Source organism: Chelmon rostratus, chromosome 13 (assembly GCF_017976325.1).
Source record: "Chelmon rostratus isolate fCheRos1 chromosome 13, fCheRos1.pri, whole genome shotgun sequence".
Taxonomy (NCBI): domain Eukaryota; kingdom Metazoa; phylum Chordata; class Actinopteri; order Chaetodontiformes; family Chaetodontidae; genus Chelmon; species Chelmon rostratus.
Genome location: NC_055670.1, coordinates 13254254 through 13275763, shown reverse-complemented (window position 1 = coordinate 13275763; position 21510 = coordinate 13254254). Strand labels below are relative to the sequence as shown.

Genomic DNA, 21510 nt, shown 5'->3' with positions numbered 1-21510 from the left:
TTAATTGGCTATCTGTCTTCAGTCTATTAAATCTGTATTAGTGAGTAGCTGGCTTGAATGTCTAAAGACAAATAGCTGAAAGCCTCCCCTTTAGGGCGTTTCCATCCATAATGGAGGTGTGGATTAGTATCTTCCTACCGCACTGTCATGAACAGTAGTGCAGGCACTCACAAGCTGTCATTAAGATGGATTTCAAATCCACAATGAGGACGGCATCCATATTTGGTCGAACGCCATTTTAATTAAATTGAAGTTGTTGTAAAATATGCAGTCTGAACAAAGATCAGAGCCTAGAGGAAGGAAATCCATGGACTTGAAACTCCTCCCCTATAAATCTATGACAAAGGACAGCAGACGAGATAAGACTGCTGTTTTAAATTCTTCTACCTTCAGCTTGATAAACGCTTGCAGCTTCTCCTCTATATAAGATGCTAGCCAGACCAGTTGAATTTTTATCAGGACTCACAGTCAGTAATTTCTCTACCTCTTATCAGATGTTATATTGTAAGAAAGGAATTATTGTCTTCTGCTTATTGTACATAACTCATTATATTCTACAGTGCAACACATTTTATACTTGTGACTAGGATCCTGAAATATATATATTCTAATGTGTGACATCCATATACTTCAAAATTTACATTAGATGGATAATGTCATGGCCATTTTGTCTTTTTTGTGTTTTTGTCCTTTGTTGAAGGTCGTTCATCTCATCAGTCAAGCCCTACAGGCTATGATACATGTTCTCCACAAGAAAAGGCAGCTATCCATCTGTGAAATGATTTGAGTGACTAATTAAGTATTGAGTATTTGCTTTGAGTATGAAAGTGATGTGAATCATTTGTTGTGGCCTTCATAGTTGCAGATCTCAGTTGTACACCTATGGGAGATTTTGGACCTTGTGTTAGCCACCAAATAAGGGGATGTGTTTTGGGAGAAAGGCGTTCATCCCTCCAGCTGAGTTCAAGAGACTTATAGAATCGATGCCAAGGCACATTAAAGCTTGCCCGATAGTCAGACTGAGTTATCATTTTGTTTATCTTCACTGTTCTGCCTGACATTGTGTTCATGTTGACCAATTTCTTGTTAGGAAAGGGGGTGCTTTGTTTTCTCTTTGCTTCTAACTAATCAGTTGTAAGTGACTCACACATCCTGCTGATGTGATTTAGGTTGATAGAGAAGCTTCGATTGCTGTTGCTATGAGCAGTTATCGTTTATCAGGATGATTGAAGAAATATGCTGATTGAGGAGTTCTGGAAGTCAACTTACAACATCTGCTTAAATCGTATTCACTCTTGTCATGTTTTTCTGTCTTTGTGTAATGGGTGAGGCTGTTTCTCTGGCTCTGCCACAGGCAGATCAGGCCCCCATTCTTAAGCCCTTCAAAGCTCTGAGTGGTCGGTTTTACCTACTGTGGAAAAATGGCCTATTTGTAACACAGAAAAAATGTGGGCAACAATCCAGAGGTCTGAGCCAATGAATACACAAGACACTGGACTGCTGTTTTTTTCTTTGTCCCCTATCTGTATGTTAGATGTTTCATTGTCTATGGACTTTTTAAAAACTTGAAGAGTCGTGTGATCATTTTTATTTAGGAGTTAGGCCGCTCGTTAATTCTTCCTGGCAGTAAATCCACACATGCCGTCCAGGATGAGGGGCTAATTTAGAAACTGAAAATGCAAATCTATCAAGCATTATGATTTAGAGTTTATATTAATGCATCATTTTGCAGGTGCACAAGAGTTGTTCCACCCCTCCAAAAATAGACAAAGGCTTTTTGATGCTGCACATTAAGCCAGCTAAAAAAGATTTTGGTTTAATGTTCTCCCCTTAATTAATCAAACAGGATGAAGCTTATGTCTATCAACCGTCAGAGGAGATCATAGGCTACATTTAAGGGAAAATCTTGGCCTTTTTACACATGTTATTACATATATTTGACATTCTGCATTTTGATTCTCTGCCACAGAATGCTGCAAATGCTGAGAAATCTTTTGAAGCGCTGCTCAGTCATGTTATCACTGAGCTCTCTAAGGACAAGAGTGTCTACAAGGTGAATGCTGAAGAAACACCGATGGTGAGTCACTGAAATGATTGTGGAGCTCTTCAAAACATTGCTGCTTTCAGGACGGCTCTCCCTCTCCCCTTTTGTTCTGCTCTCTTTCACTCTCTCTCAAACAATGAATTGGCCATTACCCTGAGAGACGGTGGTCTAATATCTCAACTAATCTCCAGGGGAGATATACATCACAGTATTATCAGCAAGCTTTCGGCCGGCTATTGATCAGGTGTTACTGTTGTTTCCCTCTCCAGCTGATCTCCAGCGTGTGGTCCCCACAGTCTATCGAGTTCAGCCTGCAGCAGTTCTGCCTGCCCTTCCTTCGCCTCTCCTGCCTGCTGCAGCATCACCTATACGGAGACACTCTAGCAGGCTGCCTGGTATGTTTCATCACAAGTTTTCATCCTATCAGCTGAAACTACCCTACCCGTGTATCCGTGCTCATTTTTTGAGCGTTATTGTTCAGTTTCTCACAATGAGAAACGTCCCAATAAATGCAACATGAGGCGTTTCGATACATTGGTGCACTGGAGTTTAGATCCTTTGGCTTCTGCACGAATCACAGGTGTGAGTGAGAGCAAAGAGGGCGACCTCACCGGCTGTTTTCTTGTTTGTGTGTTTTCAGGAGGAGGAGGAGTTCTCGTCCTTGGCTGTGTGTTTGGGGCTCTTGCCGTCGGCCCCTCAGCCTCCCAGCATTGTGCACAGTGCTTCGTGTCTGCAGTGGGTGGTCAGCACTTTTGACTTGGTGTCCCAGTGGTGTGCTGAGGTCACAGGGCTCTCTCAGATGCAGGCTGAGCAATCATTGGTATGCATGTGAATTTCAGACTGTATGATATACATGTGTGTTATGACAGTGCTATACATCAAGAATCTTCCTTTAAAACTCACTGCATTTTATTCTTCTTATTATTATCGTTATTCTACATTTCAACCCTGCCAGCTCTGTTGCTATACTTAAATATCCAGCTCACATATTTTTGTCATGTATTAATGGTCTTGATAAGGATCATTATGTCGCCTTATCAATATTTAAAGCCTTATTACCCATGATTCATACAAAAGACAGCAGGTAGTGTATATACCAGAGACTTCCAGACACTTCTAAAGAAATTGGGACAACTCCTTTTTAGCAGTTAGTCCATCCATGTGTGTTTTTTTTTTTTTTTTTTGTTATCTGAATTCTAAATAAATAAAATGTACCTCTTACATTCAGGTAATAGCTGAGTTACTGTTCAGAAGGATTATAGTAATTCTTCCTGGTGGATTTCAGTGTGCACAACGGTTTGAATTCAGAAAATATCAGCATATTTGCGCATGAGAAGCTGAGTTTAAAATGGCTTTGAAGTTCAGAAGAAATAGTTGAAATAGTCTCCGAGCAATGAAATATTCAAACCGTGTATTCTGAACTCGATGTCCTATAAATGATTCATGTAACTCAAGTGCTATTGACACTCTGAAATTAGTTTCAGCCTTGGTTGACAAGGTGTCTCTGAGGAGAGTGACAGCAATAACTCGCCATGTGTCTCCTGCCCTCGTCACTCAGTATTGTAGTAACCTTGGATGTTGTACATCATTTGATGAAAATAGTGTCTTGCATTTCAATTCGGTTTCTAATACTGAACATATGACATTATTTATTATTACATCTTGCAGCTGAAGGACGTCATAAAAACTAGGAAAGTTGAGGCCTTGTGTTTTTCACAGTTTTACAAATGTTATAGTTTGTGAGGGGTCAGTCTCACTGATAATAAAGCTGATGAGTTTTATGATAAAGGAACTAAAAATTTCAGCAATAGTTGGAGGACAGAATACCTCAATGACTGTAGTGCATGTTAAATTCATGGTCTCAATACTGTATATTTTACCTACTGTCTTTCCTCGCCTCTGAAGACCTTGCTTGTCCAGGATCCTCAGTGGGCAGCCCCCCGCCTTCTCCAGCTACCCGACAACTACAATATCATCTTCCAGTACTATCACAGGAAGGCCTGCACTGCCTGCAAAAAGGTGCCAAAAGACCCTGCGCTCTGCCTTGTTTGTGGCGCCTTCGTCTGTCTCAAAGGCGTGTGCTGCAAACAGCAGGGTACCTGTGAATGTGTTTTGGTAAGTTTCACAGCACCTCATGAGGGTTAACACAACCTACTTCCTCGCAAAATTATTTGTTAATATATACATATTTTTTTTTGCTGTTTTGTCACTTGCAGCACTCCCAACATTGTGGTGCAGCTACAGGCATCTTTCTTCTGATTAATGCCTCAGTCATCATCATCATCCGTGGACATCGTTTCTGCCTGTGGGGTTCTGTTTACCTTGACGCCCACGGAGAGGAGGACCGCGATTTACGGTATGACACGTTTACATAACTTAATACAGTTTAAACATTTGAATACTCCTGTGCTGTGTCCCAGTTACATTCTAAATATTTATTATATACACTATCTATCTATTCTAATTGTCATTACACACTGTTTTGCAGATACTGCATAAGAAATCAATGTACTTAACTCACAGCGAACATCAACAGCACACAGAGTTATCATAACATATTTTTCTAGCGTGCATACAGACTTTTTCCAGGTGCAAACACACAACATGCTCGAAGCCCTCTTTGAATTAGGATCTCGTATGAACTTGGGAGAGCTCTTTTTTTAAATACTTGTTGCTGCAGAGAAAACAAACACAGCTCTCACTCCTGTTTTCCCCTCTGGCCTTTCTCCAGCCGTGGTAAGCCTCTCTTCTTATGTGAAGAGAGGTATCGAGTGTTGGAGCAACAGTGGGTTTCACACACCTTTGATCACATCAATAAGCGTTGGGGCCCTCACTACAATGGACTCTAAGATCTTCCCAAGTCCACTGAAAACAGCAACCCATGACGGAAAAGATTTTTTTTTTTTTTCCCTGGCTTATGTGTCTGCCTCGATAAAATATTTGGGAACTCTTACCGTGATAAACACAAACATCCAGTGAGGGTATTGCTGCCACAGCCTTGGTTTATGTGAAGTTTGGTGTACAATCATGCCTAAAGATTAACACGTGTGTGTGTTTAAGTGATTTATTGTGTGGTTTTCAACAGGGAAAAAACAGAATTCGATGAGATCATGAGTAAAAAGCACAACTTTGCCCAGAAATTCAATTGGTTCGGAACGGGCTTTTGAAGCCTGTCGTATTTATTTGGGTTCAAAAATATATATTTCTCATGTGCTGAATATCCCTGCAAAGTTTGGTTACCTTTTGCACCATTTATGACGATGTTAATGCATATCCCTTTTATTTATCGCAATGTGCTCTGCTGTGCTGGCATGAGTTTCAAGCTCCTGATGAGTGTAGCGATGTTATTGCAATGTGCACTCATTGTCTGCTGACATGTGATGGTAGGCAGGACAAGTCCACCCATCAACACACTAGAGTTTTTTTGCAAACAAGCAAAGGCTCTCTTTATGGGTCTAGTTGCAATCCATCCTCAGGAATATTTTTTTGTTTTGTTTTTTGCTGTTTAAAAGAAGTTTTAGATATTTAAATAAATGCTGCTGCTCATTGTTCAAGTAAGTAATTTTAACTTTTGTGAAGATTTTTTTCTAAGGTTGTGCTTTGAGTTTATGATAGATGGCTGGGAATGTTGACTCAAACTCACTTTAATGTTTAAGGGGGTATGCGGTCACCTCATTACGCTCACTACAGTTGTCGTAGTCCTGCCCTATCTGCGCTTTTTGTTTTTGGTTGGTTCTGAAAAAGAGTCAAATATTCTACAACAGCTAAAGCATCAACTGGTCAGTGAATGATTTAAGATTTATTGTCATTGCTCCACAACACCCTGAAGACAAACATGGAATTTAAGTAGCATACTTTTGTAAGGGAAGGAAATGTCATTGCACAGGTATGGTGTCTGGCTACATCGGCAAAGCTGAGCACCGTACGAGAGCAGAAATACTACATTGGTCCTGTCAAAGTTTTCTCTCAAGATATGAAACTCAATGAAATATAAGTTATTTTTAAGAAGAGATACCAAAACTCTTCCTCCCCTCTGTGCTGTCAGAAAAAACTTTTTCCCTTTATGCTGTTCATCGTCGAGTCCTAACTGCAGTATAGAACATTTATTGTGATGACTATCCCTCCTCATGCATCATCTAGTTGTGATTTATAGTTGCATTCCAGCATTACAAGATTATCAGACTTGAGTATCCGTTATACACTGTGCATGACATCCTTTAAACCACCATTATTTAAGTGTCTTAGCTACTTAATTTTCTGATTATCATCTTTTTTATCTGGAAGAGAGGAAATTTATCCAGTTGTGCCTGCAAGATTGTTGTTATTTTTTTCCGAGTGATGAACGGCATACTGCTGATATCTGGTCTTCAAATGCTGAGCCACATCGTGCTGCGCCGAGGAAGTTTTGAGGTGCGTGTTGACGCTTGAAAAACTTCCTCTTAAATTCATGCATGCTGCTTCTCTGTTTACTGAGTTTCTCCTCTCTTCCTTATTTTGCAGTACCCACTTTGTAAATGACCGCAACCAAATAGCCAACGAGTAATGGGTGTAAATTGTAACTGAAAGCTCTTGTGTGTTCTCCTGTATGAATGAAGAGAGAATACAGTACATTACTGTAGGTGCTGACTCAAACTTTCTGAGTTTGACCAGAAAGTATGACTTGGACATTTAATGCAAAATGTAACATATGTGAATAAAATATAATCACACTGACTTGTGTCTTTTTGTTTTTTTGTTGCCAGTTTTGTCTTTGAGCAGGACATTGAATTACCTTGTTTACTCCCCTGTGCACCATATGAAAGCAGCGATGTCATAGCTGCTTTTGTCAAATATTAAAACCAGTGGTGGAGGAAGTATTCAGTTACTTTACTTAAGTATGCATAAAATGTCCCCTGTGTTATACATTTATATATTATATCATTAAATTATTACTCATGCTTTGATTTAAAAGCAGGACTTAACTGTTGTAGTTGGCTGAGATGGGGCTCATTGTCAGTTATCTTTAAAACTATTTTAATACTGAATAATTTGTGAAGCTGGAACATGAAATGTTTTCATATGAAAAATAAACAATTATCAAAGTAGCTAATTTTCTGCCAATTGATTAGTCCACTAATGGTTTCAGCTGTAATTGTATAAACTTTTGGGTGTTTAATGTCATAACAAAGCATTTTATAGACTTGTCATGTGCTCAATGTAGTAGTGTGTGTATTGAAGTAAAAAAAAAATCCTGTATTTTTATCATTCTCCTGCATTGTAATGGGAGTAGAAAGTGGACTGAATACGAAGTGCTCAAGTACAAATACCTCAGATTTGTACATAAGTGCAGTACTGGAGTAAAACTACTTAGTTACACCCTGTCCACTGATGCTGTCAGCTCAGCCCCACAGAGATCACATGTTGCTTTTTGTAACAGTCTCTTGTACGGTGGCCCTGAGGGTCAAAACACAAAGATATTTCAGAAAACGCAGCGACATGCTGTGTTTTGACCCTCAGGGCCACCGTGCTTTTGTCCTGTAATGAGGAAAACCTGGCTGAAGGGATACAGACCCGACGTCCACCTCTAACTGTCCACCAGGGGTCTCAGTTCACTGGCGCTCATCACATGATGAAACCTCCTCAGACCGGTCCTGTGACCTTTTGAACGAGTCGTGTGACTTTACGTGCTGGAATGCAGCATGTGGGAAAAATTGCAGGATATTTTTTTGAAACGCAGCTGAGCCCTGTGAAACATCAGTGCAGGGCAGCTGGAGGAGACCTGGTGGTCAGTCTTTCTCATTTTCTTCATGGTTTGTCATTTGCAGCTGAAAGTGAAGAAAGAAAATCAGCTTCACGAGTAACTCAATCACAAAATTGCGCACAAGTGAGCTCAGTTGGTGATTTCTGTATGCGCTGTGTTGCAGAGCACCAGACAGAAACCTCCACGCCATGTGACTGAGCATTTTCAGGATAACTGGGTTGAAGTCTCGTAAACGAGGGAGGCCCTCTGGTTAATGACCAGCGGCCGCACAAAGCTCCTCTTTTTCCGCCAATTAGACAGAGAGAAAACGCTGCGGTATGGTCCAGCGGAGGAATTTCATCCGGGTTAAACCGGCGAGGCTGTGCGACAGCTTTGATGCTGAGGGATGTTGGTGCGATAGGCGCTGCCGCGGCGAGCATCACCGCACAGTCCCTCATTTCCATCCTGCCCAGGTAGGTACACTGCTGCTGCAGAGCGATGAATAGGCCATTGAAGGCAGCATGAGGTGATACTGGTCAGCTCGGAGCTTGTGGTCTGCAGGACAGCATGCTCAGGTGTCTACTGTTAATAATTAAAACCCTTCACTGAGTAAACAGGGAAATCAGTTCGGATATGTTGCTATGGACGGTAAGCTGCACGTCAAGAATAAGTTAGAGCCAATACATTGAGGTTTATGCGACACTTGTCTCCTGTAATGTCTTTGTGGATGGAAACAACAGCAGTGATCAGCTGATGTCTGAAAAAGTTTCCCCTGTTTTGCAGATTTCAGAGATGGAAGTGCGGAGGCAGCAAAGTCAAGGTAGGACTCATGTTTCCTCATCTGGAGGCCTGCAGAGAATGTGGCGTTCACTGACAGTATTTGTTTGGCGTTTCCAGATTTTCTAAACATGTCATGGAATGGGTGACTATACAAAAGTATTTTACAGTTGATTTGGCCCAGATTTCATTTTGCAAAATTCTGTTGTACTCCTTAAGATCTCAGGTAGCTCACGAAATTAACTCACCCGTGTCAAATATGAAAACAGCATCAAAACTCTGTGTTTATCAGTGAATTTTAATAGTTGTTGCATTTCAAAACACAATGGCCATTATCAAGTGAGGCTGTCAAACTAATTAATTCTCATTAAAACAGTCAATGGTCATTTTGCCAATACTGCTTGCAATGAGGAAAAAGCAGCCATTTATGCAGAAGTCAGTATTTCAAATGACAAGTACAAATTATTTTTTAGAGAAGTCTTTTTACCTGCATTCATAAAGGCAAACGATGAGTGTGATTGTTTTTCAGTCTGTTCATTTAGTTGTTCTGTTCTCTATCAACCACAAACTTAGTTCTTTTTCATCAGATCAAGCATGAAATATTTCAATCGATTGTAGGTTTAGCCGTCTAACATCCAGTATGTTACTGTTGAAAACAAGTAAGGTTAACTGCAATTGACATTTCTGTTAGAGACATTCAATGTATTCCAAAGTTTGACAGTAATCAAAATTGGCTAACATGTTTAATACAGTTTAGCAGAGCTGAAGTAATAAAATTAAATTGGATTAAAAGATAAAATTAAGGGAATCTATTGCATCATTCAGTGATAAACATTGAAAATTAAACCAATATGAGGTGGCTGTATGCCCCAGTTTTGTGATACACATCATTCTTAGAATATGATTCAGATAATTCAACCTTAGTCTGCTTTAATTCCTAACATTCACTTAGTGTTGTCGTATTTACTCTTTGCACTGCACCCTACAGTATCACGCTGCATCGTATCCCTGTGGCTGCAGAAACAGCTGTGATACAGTGGTGATGACAGAGAATCATTCCTGACCGTGGTTCAGGTTTTCATGACGATGCTGCCTTCTTGTTAATTAGGTTGATGTTTTGCGTATCCAGCGTTGTCACTTGGAGATTATTAATCATGCAGGCGCACTGCTAAATCTTAGGGGGGGTTTAAAATTAAGAAAAAAAACAGTGTTTGTTCCTGGTCGCGTGAGGCTTTGGTCGTCTAGGGTGAGAGAAAGGGCACAGTGCTTTTAGCCTGGCTCGTGGCTGCTGGAGGTTTACTGCAAAGCCTCTTCATATCCCCTTAAAAGGGATTATAGTTCAGAGGTTTTTTTTTTCTGTCCACAGACTTACCGAAGGGTTTACTAAGTGGAGTTCCCGTAAGGCTTTCACCAGAGAGGGTGGGATTGTGTGAGTTTGATGGAAGCAGAAAATTAGATTACTCACTTTTACTTTACACTGTTTCTGGTGACAAAGACGAAGCCTGTGCTGCAGCTGTTCACATCATCTAAAGCTGTTACCACCTCCAACCATTGCTGAAACTGGGAATTATGTAGATGCACTGTAAATGCAAAGGTTTGGGGGGCATATTACTTAGCTCAAAAAGCATCTGCGTTTTCTATTACCATGAAGCAACAAGTCACCATACAAATATCCCAGTTTTTACATGCAGTTTGATGATTTTGTAGAAGCTATTTGACAGTGTCTCATAGAGGCCCTCGCCAGCTTTTACATGGCAGATGCGATGTCCCCTTTTGAGGTGAGCAGACACAGAATGGTAAACAAAGGGTAACCTGAGCGTAGCCGGACAGGACCAGTGGTGTCCTGTTCTAAAGCAGCAGTGACGTTCGTCCTGTTCAGCTAAAAGAGCCAGATTTGGGTTTTATCTTTGCTTTGTGGCGACAAGACAAGACATCAGGTGTACAATTGAAGGAAAATTCATGACATGAAACAGCGCAGTTATTTAACACTCTGCTTAAAATCTGCTCAGTTATGTATTATAGGTTACATTAAAACAGTGGTTCCCAAACTGGGGGCCCACAGAGACCAATGAGAAAAATGTGGAGGGCAACTTAAGTTGAATCATCTGGGAGCAATAAACAAACGAGTGCTCTGATTCTAGCGAGGCTAGGTCAAGAAAAAAAATGACCAAGCTCGTCTACTTTAGTTCCCAAACTTTTCCTTCCTCCGTGCTGGCGGCAGCCATGTTTTCAGGTTGTCCGTCTGTCCTTCCCATCCTCGTCAGTGCGATATCTGAGGAAGGTCTTGGGGGAATTTCTTCAAATCTGGCAAACGTTCACATGGACTCAAGGATGAAATGATTGAATTTTGGTGGTCAAGGGTCAAAGGTCAAGATCACTATGACTTCACCTGGCGACTTGATTGGTTGGCGGAGGCAGCCATGAGGCGGTAATTCTAGTTTTGTTTGTTTAAACGATGCTTTGGCCCCTTGCTACCCCTCTTTACAGGTTGCATATACATACACATTATGACCAGGTCAGCCAAAGATTAATAGTCCTTTTCGATCACTTTTAAAGATCTGGAGGAGGAAGATTATCCAATAATCAACAAGGGGCAAAAAAAAAATGCAAGGATTCGACCAAATATTTAAAAAATAACCAGAACATCATGCATGGACCTCGTCAGAGGTTTCTGGTCCACATGTTTGGAAACACTGCTCTGGTGTCAATATACAGCTGGAGAGCCTTTTGAGCGTAAAAAAAATAATAATCCTTTTGTTTCTAGATTCCACATCATTGAAACAAGTTAGTAAATTATTGATGTACCAAGGAGGGTGCTGGGGTGGAAATTTGTTTGGCTTCCAAAAGGGGGCATGAAAAAAAAAAGTTTAGGAAGCACAGCTTTAAAAGATGCATGAAAATTTGAGCTTTTCTTGGAGCAAGTTCTGCTGATATTAAAGCTCTTTGCAGCCGGTGTGACCATCTTTCTCTTCATTAGATCCCCGGGGCTTTAAACTCATGGCAACAGCAGCATCCAGTGTTGTGGCTTTGTCAGGTGGAATAATGCCTTGTTTTTTAGTCAGCATGAGGGCTCTGCTTTGTGGATATAGATACTGTATATTGTTAAGGAAGATGGATTATTGACTCTGCGCAGCTCTGGACTTGTATCGACATTATAGACAGACTGTCGTCAGTGGAATCACCACAACGTACCCACTGGAGCTTGCACCAGCGTGAAGCTGCAGAGATGCTCGTTGCGTTGTTGTCACTTGTATATAACAAGCTAAGATGAAGCAGTCAGATGAAGTACAAACAGCTGGAGGTGAAAAGAACATTATGTTCACGGGGGAGGCAGACAGCAAACCATGTGACCTAGCAACTACCGTGAACTTCCTGGTAACCCGTGTGCAACACGAGATGCTTCATATCAGCCACCATTATGAGTGGATACATCTGCCGCCTGAATATTTAACAGTGCCGCAGATCAGGTTGCAGAATACCGGTGAATTATTAATCCCTGTAGATAACGTGAATTAGTCTGGAGCGTTTTGGTGTGCGGCAGAGACAAACACTTTCACAGGAACAGGTATGTGTCACTTTTGGCTTTATGATCTGACCTGTATTGATCTTTGAAAACTGTTTTGAATAATGAAGAGATGCAAATGAGTGTGTGACCACATTTGTCCCTGTTTGATAGATGCAAACTTTATGAAGTTTTTTCTAACTGTAGATGACATTAATTGTGCTGTGTAAGCTAAAGTCATGTTCACTGATGCACAATATGATTAAGTCTAGTTGTGTTTTGTTTTGCTTTAACAGCTCTTTCCTTTCTACACTTGCCCACCATCAAACTTTAGCCACTGAAACTGAAACGCTTAACAGTAAGTCACCAAATAATAACCAGTCTCACGCGATCAGAAGCTGCACACCCGAGGCTCGAACTTCTGTTTATAAGTCGCAGGAAAACGTTAATATTTTAGGGCAGGTATCTGCTGCAGCCTGCCGTCAAAGCTGCCGTGGAGGAACGTGAGCCGTCTGTTACAAAAGTTGGCGAAGGCGTCTTGGTGACAGGTGACCGGTGATGTGTTCAAAGCACAGTGTAGAAGCAGAGCAGATGAGGCACATGTTACAAAACAGAGCGACAGTTATAAATGGCAAGTAAACAGGTTTGGATCTTGTTGATTAATAGGGAAGGTGGGATACATTATTCACAGAGAGTTTAAGATGGACGATTAGCTTCAGAGCAATCATTGATGGATTATTAGACTGGAGATGAAACGGCGCTCATAGGTAAGTCATCCAGTACTCACCTTGTGTAATTCTTAGTTAATGTGTGTTATAAAAATGCACAATTCTAAAAGGTACCTTGGCGGGTGCTATCACGTGCAGCTCCCTGAAGGACACCGTGAAGGATATCAGTCGGATCTCGGTGCTGCATGTTTGAACATCACAGAACAGTGGTGTATCCGTCTCATCTCTACCTGGGTGCTCATTGCTCAGCCTGCATGCACAACAATTCATAAATCTGTCCTCACGTCTTGACTTGCCGCAGCTCCCGAGGGTTGAACATCATTCACGCTTTTCGCATCAATCTGCTGATCTCGACTTGGCTCCCTCAGGGTCACGCGCCCTCGGAGGTGCACAACACGTTCATGACGGGTGGAGCAGTCGTACACAAACATCCCTCTCCATCATGTTTGGATCTTGGAATTTGTGTCATTTTGCAAAAATAGGATACATGTCTCCGAACATGGCAACATCAGTTCCCAATCCATCGTGTTGTTCTGTCTCAGATGTTTTGACACTCGCTGCTTTGCATCGTTGGCCTTACATGTTGCATTTGGTCCCAGAAGCATCACTCGTAGACGTAAAGGGTGATTCATATCGAGCTCTACGCTGTTGATCATTAGTCGTTATAGCAGGTTGACGACATGCAATATAAAACACTTTGCATAATAATCATGTCACAAAGTACGTCGTGTGGAGGTGTGGTGCCAGTTCACTGGTCATTCAGGACGGCACTCGTCAAGTTAATCTCTCTCCAATCCAATTGATCTTGAGGAGATTGCACTTCTTAGTGGGCAGTGACAAGGTCCCCGTAGAGAGAGCTAATTCAGTGTCTCTGTGAAGTGCCACTCGTGGCCCGTCCTCTTGAGGAAACAATTGCTGCCGCTATTGGTGCTGTTATATTATGATCGCCAGAGACACTTTAGTTGTAATTTTTCTCAGCCCCGATGAGTCAGAAGAAAATAACACTTGCCATGTAAGTAGAGTACTTTCGTCTCCACCTACAGCTGTCTGCTTTGTTTTTGCTTTGATTTCTGCTGCTTTAAACCTCTTAAGTGGCTCCCTGGGCGGATATAGTCATTTCACCGAGCTGAATGAGAAGGCCTTTGGGAATAAACGCACCGCTCTGTGCTGTGCATGCACAGCTCTACACAGTTCATACTTTTCCCTTTTAATTATTTTCTTCTCTGTGATGTCTACACAGGTACACTGTGTTTGTCTTTTGTAGGAGGAAGTGTGAGATATTAGACAATGATTAACTTTTGTCTTAGTTTCTATTAAGTTTCCACACACTGCAGAAGTATTTCAAGTGAGAATTCATTTCTTATTTTGGCTTTGTCATTCATACAAAAACAATCTCTATTTTGTGAAGTTTCTTCCACCATAACATGCTGCAGCTGATACTCTGTTTATCCTCTAGGAGGTCACTGTATGGACTGTATCCTTACAAGTCCAGCATGATTGGCATGGAGAACCTGGGAGACCCGTCAGGTAACTGGGATATAGTGGAGACCATCGGTAAAGGAACGTATGGCAAAGTCTACAGAGTGACCAACAAGAAGGATGGGAGTCAGGCAGCAGTGAAAGTGCTGGACCCGATCAATGTAAGTCAAATTGCTGCTGCATGTCGTCTGTTATCAGTTGCCTGTTTGTTATATAAACCATCAGGGTCCACACACAGTATCTGTTCAGGCTGACTGATTCACGTGCAGATATACTGCGATATACTGTCTCTGTGCAAAAAAAGCTGCATCTTTGCTTGACAGCATCATGACCACCACCTTGCAGATCCCAGAAGCTGTTTGAACTGACCCCAACTGTAGTGGGAGAAGAGCTGGATGATGTAGAACCAGCTAGAGCTTCATTATACAGTGTGTTCATCTAATGTAGTTTATATAATCAATCAGGGCATCCAGAAACTAATTTAATCCAATGGTTTCCAACCCTTTTGGCCTAGAATAGACTGTGGACACAAAAAGAAAAACATGTCTGAATTTTTTAGCCAAGCTCGCAGTGTAGCTCTATGGACGGCAACATCAGGATCAGTCCATCAATTCAACATTTTGGTCCAAACCACAATATATCAGCTATTGATTTACGATTACTGTCCATCAACATTATTAATTGTGCGTTGTGTTCAGTGCTTATTAGTAAATGTGAGCATGAGCTGTTTTGATATTATTGTCCTACTTTTGCATCTATGTTGTGTCTTCTGCTTTGAGCTGCCTAAGCAGTTTCTAGCTGCCGGTGACTTGACAACATGGGTAAAATAATCTGCCAGTGGTTATGTCACTGTTTTAAAGACTTTTTGTTAGTGCAAAATCACCTAAAATCAAAATACTACTACTACTAAGACAAAAGACTAAAGGCTAATCTCAATAAGTGTCCTTTACTTACGTGTAACTGCCTTTATTAAGCTTGTCTCTTGTTTTTTGAGTCTGTTTGTGACTCATCATGTATGCTTGGCCAGTCAACGCTGTATAAATATACATGTTATATAAAAGCGAAATTAATAAAAGTGCTTAAAATGTAGTTAAATTGATGGAAAACTTGATGGACAGTTGTGAGACAGTGTGTGTACTGTTCTGCTGGCTAAATTATATCATTCCAACACTGATCTGACATCAGTCTGTGTGCCCCCCCCTTCACTTTAAGTTTTTATTGTTCGTGTTGGTGAGGGAGGGCCTCACAACCATTCATTTTGACAGTTTTTTCATGGCTGCGAGAACTCATAATATTGTGACAGAGGCGAAAAGCAAAGACTAAAACCATTGTGTTTTTCTTTATAACTGTGCGACTTGTCTCAGCATGTGAGCCATTCAAACAGAGTAAGTTGCCACTACTTTCTCCATCTTGATGCAGTTGTACTTGTACGTGCTCCAGTGATACATATCAACGTCTCCCCTTTCCATTTTTTTCCTGTCATGCTAAGTCTAACACACCCTCACCTTTGTAGTGTAGCTCCCGCGCCGGCTGTATCCTCTCTGTACATCCGTTCATATGCCTGTGTGATAAGCTCGCTGTAAACTGCATTGGCACGGCTTTGTGCCAGCGAGCCCCGCTCTGAGGCGTTCCCGTGATTGTGTCAATGGAACAATCCCCGTCCTGGCAGTGCTATCCACCATGATGCTCCCCTGATGGCCGTGAAGATGAAGCTGCCTGCTCTCTCATCCCTCTCCCTGATTAGACCGCTGACACTATCACTCAGACATTCAGGAAGAGAAATTCTGCCTCTGTGACTGTTGCTCTTCGCTTCCTCTGAGATTTACTTTGATAGAAAAGCACTTCCAGAAATAGTTTAGCACCCGGTCTCGTCCCTTTCTTCTGTTACTGAGTTACAACCCTGTCTGTAGGAGTCTAATTGTAGTCAACCTTAGAATGACACACACCCTGAGATATTTAGGTATAAATGTTATTTTTATTGCATTTCACTGTGTTTGTGTTATCTGCTTCTCTTTTGCATTGCTGCATCTCTAGCAATTCCTTGTTACAACTTTGCCTGTTTCCTCTCGTTGTTTGAAGGACGTGGATGAGGAGATTGAGGCGGAATACAACATCTTGAGGTCCCTGTCCAACCACCCTAATGTGGTGAAGTTTTACGGCATGTTCTACAAGTCAGACAACTTGTCAGGTGGACAACTTTGGCTGGTACTTGAGGTGAGCTCTTTATGTTGTGTGCCAGTCTCTGCATCGGTGCAGGCCCACAGTTAGCCGGTTTTCCCAGGTGCATCTCCTTACAAACTACAGTGTAGTGCTTTAATGCTAACAGTCTGTCAATGCTAATAGTTTTGTAGTTCACTTGAAAAAAATTGTTTGACATTTTAGTAAATTAAGTTATTTGGTTTCCTGCTGAGAGTTTGATGAGAAGATTGATACCTCTCTCATATAGCCTATGAAGCTTTGCCAGCAGCCAGTTAGCTTATCTTAGCATAAAGATTGGAAACTGGGAAAATAGCTAGCTGGTAAAAACGTATACATTTGGACAGAGCCATGCTAGCTGGTAGCTGTCCCCCTGTTTTCTCAGTCTTTGTGCTCAGCTAGCTAACCAGCTGTTGGCTTCTCATCGACTAAATCTGCAAGAAAACAGTTAAGTTAAGCGTATTTCTCAAAATGTCAAACTCTTCCTTTAAGAGCCCTGTGGAGTTTTGGCTATAGGTGTTGTAGCCTAGCACCAGACCGCTGAACACTGGCCACATCTCTGATGGTTCAGCTCATCACACAGATCTGGTGTTGTGCCAATTGGTCGCTGTTTTCCACAGTTGACCAATCAGAATGGCCCTGATCTTCTTTCATAGCTAGCTACACCCGTGTAGAAAAATGACAACACACTCATTTGAGGTTGACACACTTTGTCATAGGTTGTTTTAAGTCGACTTACAGAAACACTTTTAATCAACGTATTTCTGCTGATTGGATTGTCCAGAAAAAAAAGCCAAATAACCCCCTAACAACAAGAAATTACTTAAAATGAACACAGCGTGTGTGACTGATAGGCTAGCTATAGAGAGTAATGCTTTGATGAGCGAGTTCGTGTTTTATTTTTGTCAGCTGTTTCAGTAGCACAAACACAATCAAGCAGGTGATTTCAAAATGTAAAAAAAAATAAAAAATTGTGTGTTTGTAAAGACCTCATGAGGCCATTTTTTAATTTAAATTTAATTCACTTTATTAATACCAAACTGGGAAATTATTCTCTGCATTTCACCCATCACTGATTTACTGAAACACACACATGCACATGCAACTGCAGTGAGACACACAGGAGCAGTGGGCTGCTGCATCAGGCAGCCCGGGGAGCATATTGGGGGGTTAAGTGCCTTGCTCAAGGGCACATCAGCCAGCTAGTGGGGGGGAGGGGGAGTGGATACTCCACCACACCCAAGTTTCTCTGCCAGTCCGGTGGGGGGAATTGAACCGCTTCTCCAACCTCTAGGCCACGGCTGCCCTCCATATAGATAAGTGTTTATTTACAAGACAAATCAATGGGGCAGCTTTTAATTCTTGCTTTACACCCTGATCTGGGTTTTCTGTCCATGAGCCCAAGAATATTTAAAACTTAGTGATTTAAATGAAGCCCTTTAATACTAATGTTGTATTAAAATGGGCCTCAGTTTGTCACAGCAACCCACCTGCATGAATGTTGATGGTATCATGCTGCCATGTGATGCTGCATTGCTTCCCCCTGACTGGTGTGTGTGGGCTCACTCTCCCCATGAATCATAATCTGGAGCGGTGAGTGATGGACGAGTCACTGGAGTTTCTCTGTCTCCCTCCCAGCTGTGCAACGGCGGCTCTGTCACAGAACTCATCAAAGGCCTGCTCATCCGAGGCCAGCGTCTGCAGGAGCCCGTTATCTCATACATCTTATACAGCGCCCTGTTGGTAAGATGGCCCACTGCAAAGCTGCTAATGTTCGGGAGGAGGTGGGATGCAAACACGCGGAGAGCTTGCTGGGGATTTATTTTCAGCAGGGGAAGTGTGGCGGGCGGTAATGAACGTCTCTCCATCTGAACAGCTGTGGGGGTTCCTTTATATAGTTTGTACTCCTCAACCTTTGATGCATCATATTCTAATTTATACTAATGACAAATGACTAACAATGTGATGGTGATTCATGCCGAGCGCCTTGTGTTTTCCGTCCTCTAACTTAAAAGGGTCTCCAGCATTTGCACAACAACCGGATCATCCATCGTGACGTCAAAGGCAACAACATCCTCCTGACAACTGAGGGAGGAGTCAAACTGGTTGACTTTGGTAATGGTCTTTGAAAGGGGCAATTTAACCAATTCATGGCCTGTAGAAAGAGACGGCTGCATCAAGCTCTGAGAATTGTGTCTCAGCTTTATCTTCTTTTTGAAGTGCGTTGTTAGAGAAATGAGTCATTTTCAGTATTTGACTGATGTGTGGCAAGTGTCAGCAGCCCAGCCCCGCAACATTGTTTGTGAAGGCGAACGCAAGTGCGGGATAAACCCTTTTACGTGTTCCACACTTTAGTCCCTTGCTCACCATAACATCTTTTTATTTCATGGACCGTAGCCTTAACCCAAGGCTATTATTGCTCATTTAAATTGCATTATTTGATCCTTTGCATATTAAAAGAAAGCTGTTATGGCAAATGGCTTTGCGTCACCCCTAGGCATGTTTATGTCCTCTGTGTCACGGAGATGAAGTGGACTCATGCTGATAAAAATCTGTCCTACATAATTTGAAATGATTATAGCCCATTATTATTACTGCTTGGCACGATGCCACAATAAATTATATGCCAGGATTTATTGATTAATTCAAGCATTTTAGTCTCTACCATAAATTGTGTTTTCATCCTTAGAAAATTCAGACTGATAAACATACTGATATGTGAATATCAAGTACTGGAAGAGGAGTTTAAATGTTTGGGGTTTTTTTATCTTTTTCTAGGTGTTTCAGCTCAACTGACCAGTGCGCGATTGCGGAGGAACACGTCAGTCGGGACTCCATTTTGGATGGCTCCCGAGGTCAGAGTCCAACGCTTCAGTTAACACACACATGCGGCAGTGAATAGCACACTTGTTTTAGTGCCTAATGGAACATTTTAAATGAACAAAGTCTGTTATATGTGCCACAAAGAGAGAGGGAGAGAGGCTCGGCTATTTCTGCGAGACTCTCCCCGGTGTCATTGTGTATTCCCCTCCACGGGTGCAGCTCTTGAGGTCGCCTCAAGGTTAATAGCTGGGAGCCTGGGGCCCCTCGGCTCACTCCTTGGCAGAAATGAGGTGTGGTGATTGGGCTGGTAGGGAGGGACCCCAGAGGCAATTAGAATAAACTCTGCAGTAAAATGTTGTGTCAGTTATAATTATTGACTGTGGAAAGAGAGTCTCATACCACCGGCAGCTGAACTGACCTACCTTTCAGTGTTTAAATAGTCCATAAATATAGATGTTTTTGACTTTGCCAGATTTTAGGCAGTAAGTGGGGGCTATAACATGGACGTAAATTCAGCTTTATGATCCTTTTGATCATAATTTCCAAATTACGTCAATTCCTATAAGGTGATATTAATAAAGTGCTTTATTTCAAGAGATGGAAACACTTGATCAAGTAAAAAGTGAATTAATCATCCCTAGCTGGCAGATTTCCTCATGTGCACTGAGTAAAACAGATTTTAGGACACAGTAACAGTCTAAATGAGTTGCTCAGATGGTCATTGTTGTGTTACATTGCCAGGTCATAGCCTGTGAACAGCAGTATGACTACTCGTACGACGCCCGCTGTGATGTGTGGTCGCTCGGCATCACAGCCATCGAGCTGGCAGACGGAGATCCCCCGCTGGCTGAGATGCATCCTGTTAAAGCCCTCTTCAAGATCCCGCGGTGAGTCCACTAGAGGGCGCTCCCACCACACAGCTGGAGGCTGCCCACACAAGGACCCTCAAATACTGCTTTCCATTATGTCAGGAGGACAATGGCAAACTGCATTTGACAGTAGAGGTGATGAGAAGAGGAAAAATAACAGTGGCTCTCTCGACAAATTGATTTATTTTTGTTATGGGTTGAAATTCAGAGAGGAGTTAAACTGTGTATTTGCAGTTTGATCCGTGCCGCAGTTGCATTTTCATCTTACTAATCCGAATGCGAGCATCTGCTGTATAATCAGTTTTTAAAATCGTCATCATCGAAAAATGTGGTAGTGTTTGGCCTTAAAATTAATGCAGTGATTCAATCTGTAAAAATATTCACTGCTGGAGACAGTGTGCGTCTGATGATCATTTGAGAGCGTGGTGGCTATACGCGGTTGACCTTTTGTTATCAGCACAATCGCGCAATTATCTCTCAGTTAGGTGGAGATATGCCCTTCTGATTGCAATTTGCATTGGTGATTAGCTCCATTCACATTGAGATGAGGCTGTCACCTCCTCCCCGTCACAATGTTATCTCCTCCCTGCCAAGCCAGTGGAGGAATATGGATAGCTTGTGTGGCAGGAATTATGGAGCTAACGCAGCATTTCATCAGCACCAAATTCAACCAGAATTTACAATAATTACAAAGGCAAGGACAGCTCAGAGCGGGATGCCTCGGTAAATTGAATGCTACTAATTCAGAATTAGCTTTTTTTTTCTCAGGCGTGCACAGAACACGTCACTATTTTGGTGAAGCAGATGTAAGCAGATGTGTTTGGGAAAATTTAAAAAAAAAGAGCAACCTGGAACGTGATGAGTGGTTTCTGTCAAGCGTCAAGCATGTTTCCTTATCAAACAGCAGCCGTAATAAGAGGGGGCATATGCATGGCCCATGTCAGTGTCCAATCCGGTTTCACTGCTGCAGATTCCTAACACTCTTTGACTTTGGGGATAACTAGGATGTTGATAGAATTGGACACATATCTTTAGCTGACATTCCTCCATCTCTGTTTCAATCAAAATAGATATTTTGCCCTTTTGGGATGAACTGGGACCGTAAAGGCTTGAGGGTTGTGTTATAAATCAAAGCAAATGTGTCGAACCATGAAATCATTCTGTTAACATGTCATTTATCTCGAATATATTTTCCCCATCACTGCAGCGCGGCGGACAAAAATCAGGAGGAAACGTGGCGTAAATTATGACTCCTGTATGAATTACTTTACAAATAGGGAAACGTGCTTCACCTTTGGGTCTTTAGCGGCGCTGGGAGTGATTCATGGTGAAATCAGAGAGATTTATCTTCGGCGGTTTTGATGATTGCAAAG

The 21510-nt window shown here is 41.8% G+C and overlaps 2 protein-coding genes across 3 annotated transcripts in view; both read left to right on the top strand.

Moving 5' to 3' along the window:
• Positions 1–6748, top strand: part of ubr3 (ubiquitin protein ligase E3 component n-recognin 3) — a 43181-nt gene extending 36433 nt beyond the window's left edge. For both annotated transcript variants that reach the window (XM_041950648.1, XM_041950646.1), the window contains 6 exons: positions 1970–2077; positions 2314–2439; positions 2685–2864; positions 3950–4159; positions 4261–4400; positions 4776–6748. In XM_041950648.1, the coding sequence (XP_041806582.1) occupies positions 1970–2077; positions 2314–2439; positions 2685–2864; positions 3950–4159; positions 4261–4400; positions 4776–4893 (882 nt within the window). In that variant the 3' untranslated portion in view covers positions 4894–6748. The remainder of the gene's footprint in view (positions 1–1969; positions 2078–2313; positions 2440–2684; positions 2865–3949; positions 4160–4260; positions 4401–4775) is intronic.
• A 1656-nt stretch (positions 6749–8404) lies between these two features.
• myo3b (myosin IIIB) overlaps positions 8405–21510 on the top strand; it is a 64568-nt gene continuing 51462 nt past the window's right edge. Inside the window, exons 1-9 of the mRNA XM_041951066.1 lie at positions 8405–8411; positions 8547–8583; positions 14227–14410; positions 15614–15634; positions 16329–16463; positions 18084–18188; positions 18461–18560; positions 19224–19300; positions 20010–20155. Of these exons, the coding sequence (XP_041807000.1) occupies positions 8405–8411; positions 8547–8583; positions 14227–14410; positions 15614–15634; positions 16329–16463; positions 18084–18188; positions 18461–18560; positions 19224–19300; positions 20010–20155 (812 nt within the window). The remainder of the gene's footprint in view (positions 8412–8546; positions 8584–14226; positions 14411–15613; positions 15635–16328; positions 16464–18083; positions 18189–18460; positions 18561–19223; positions 19301–20009; positions 20156–21510) is intronic.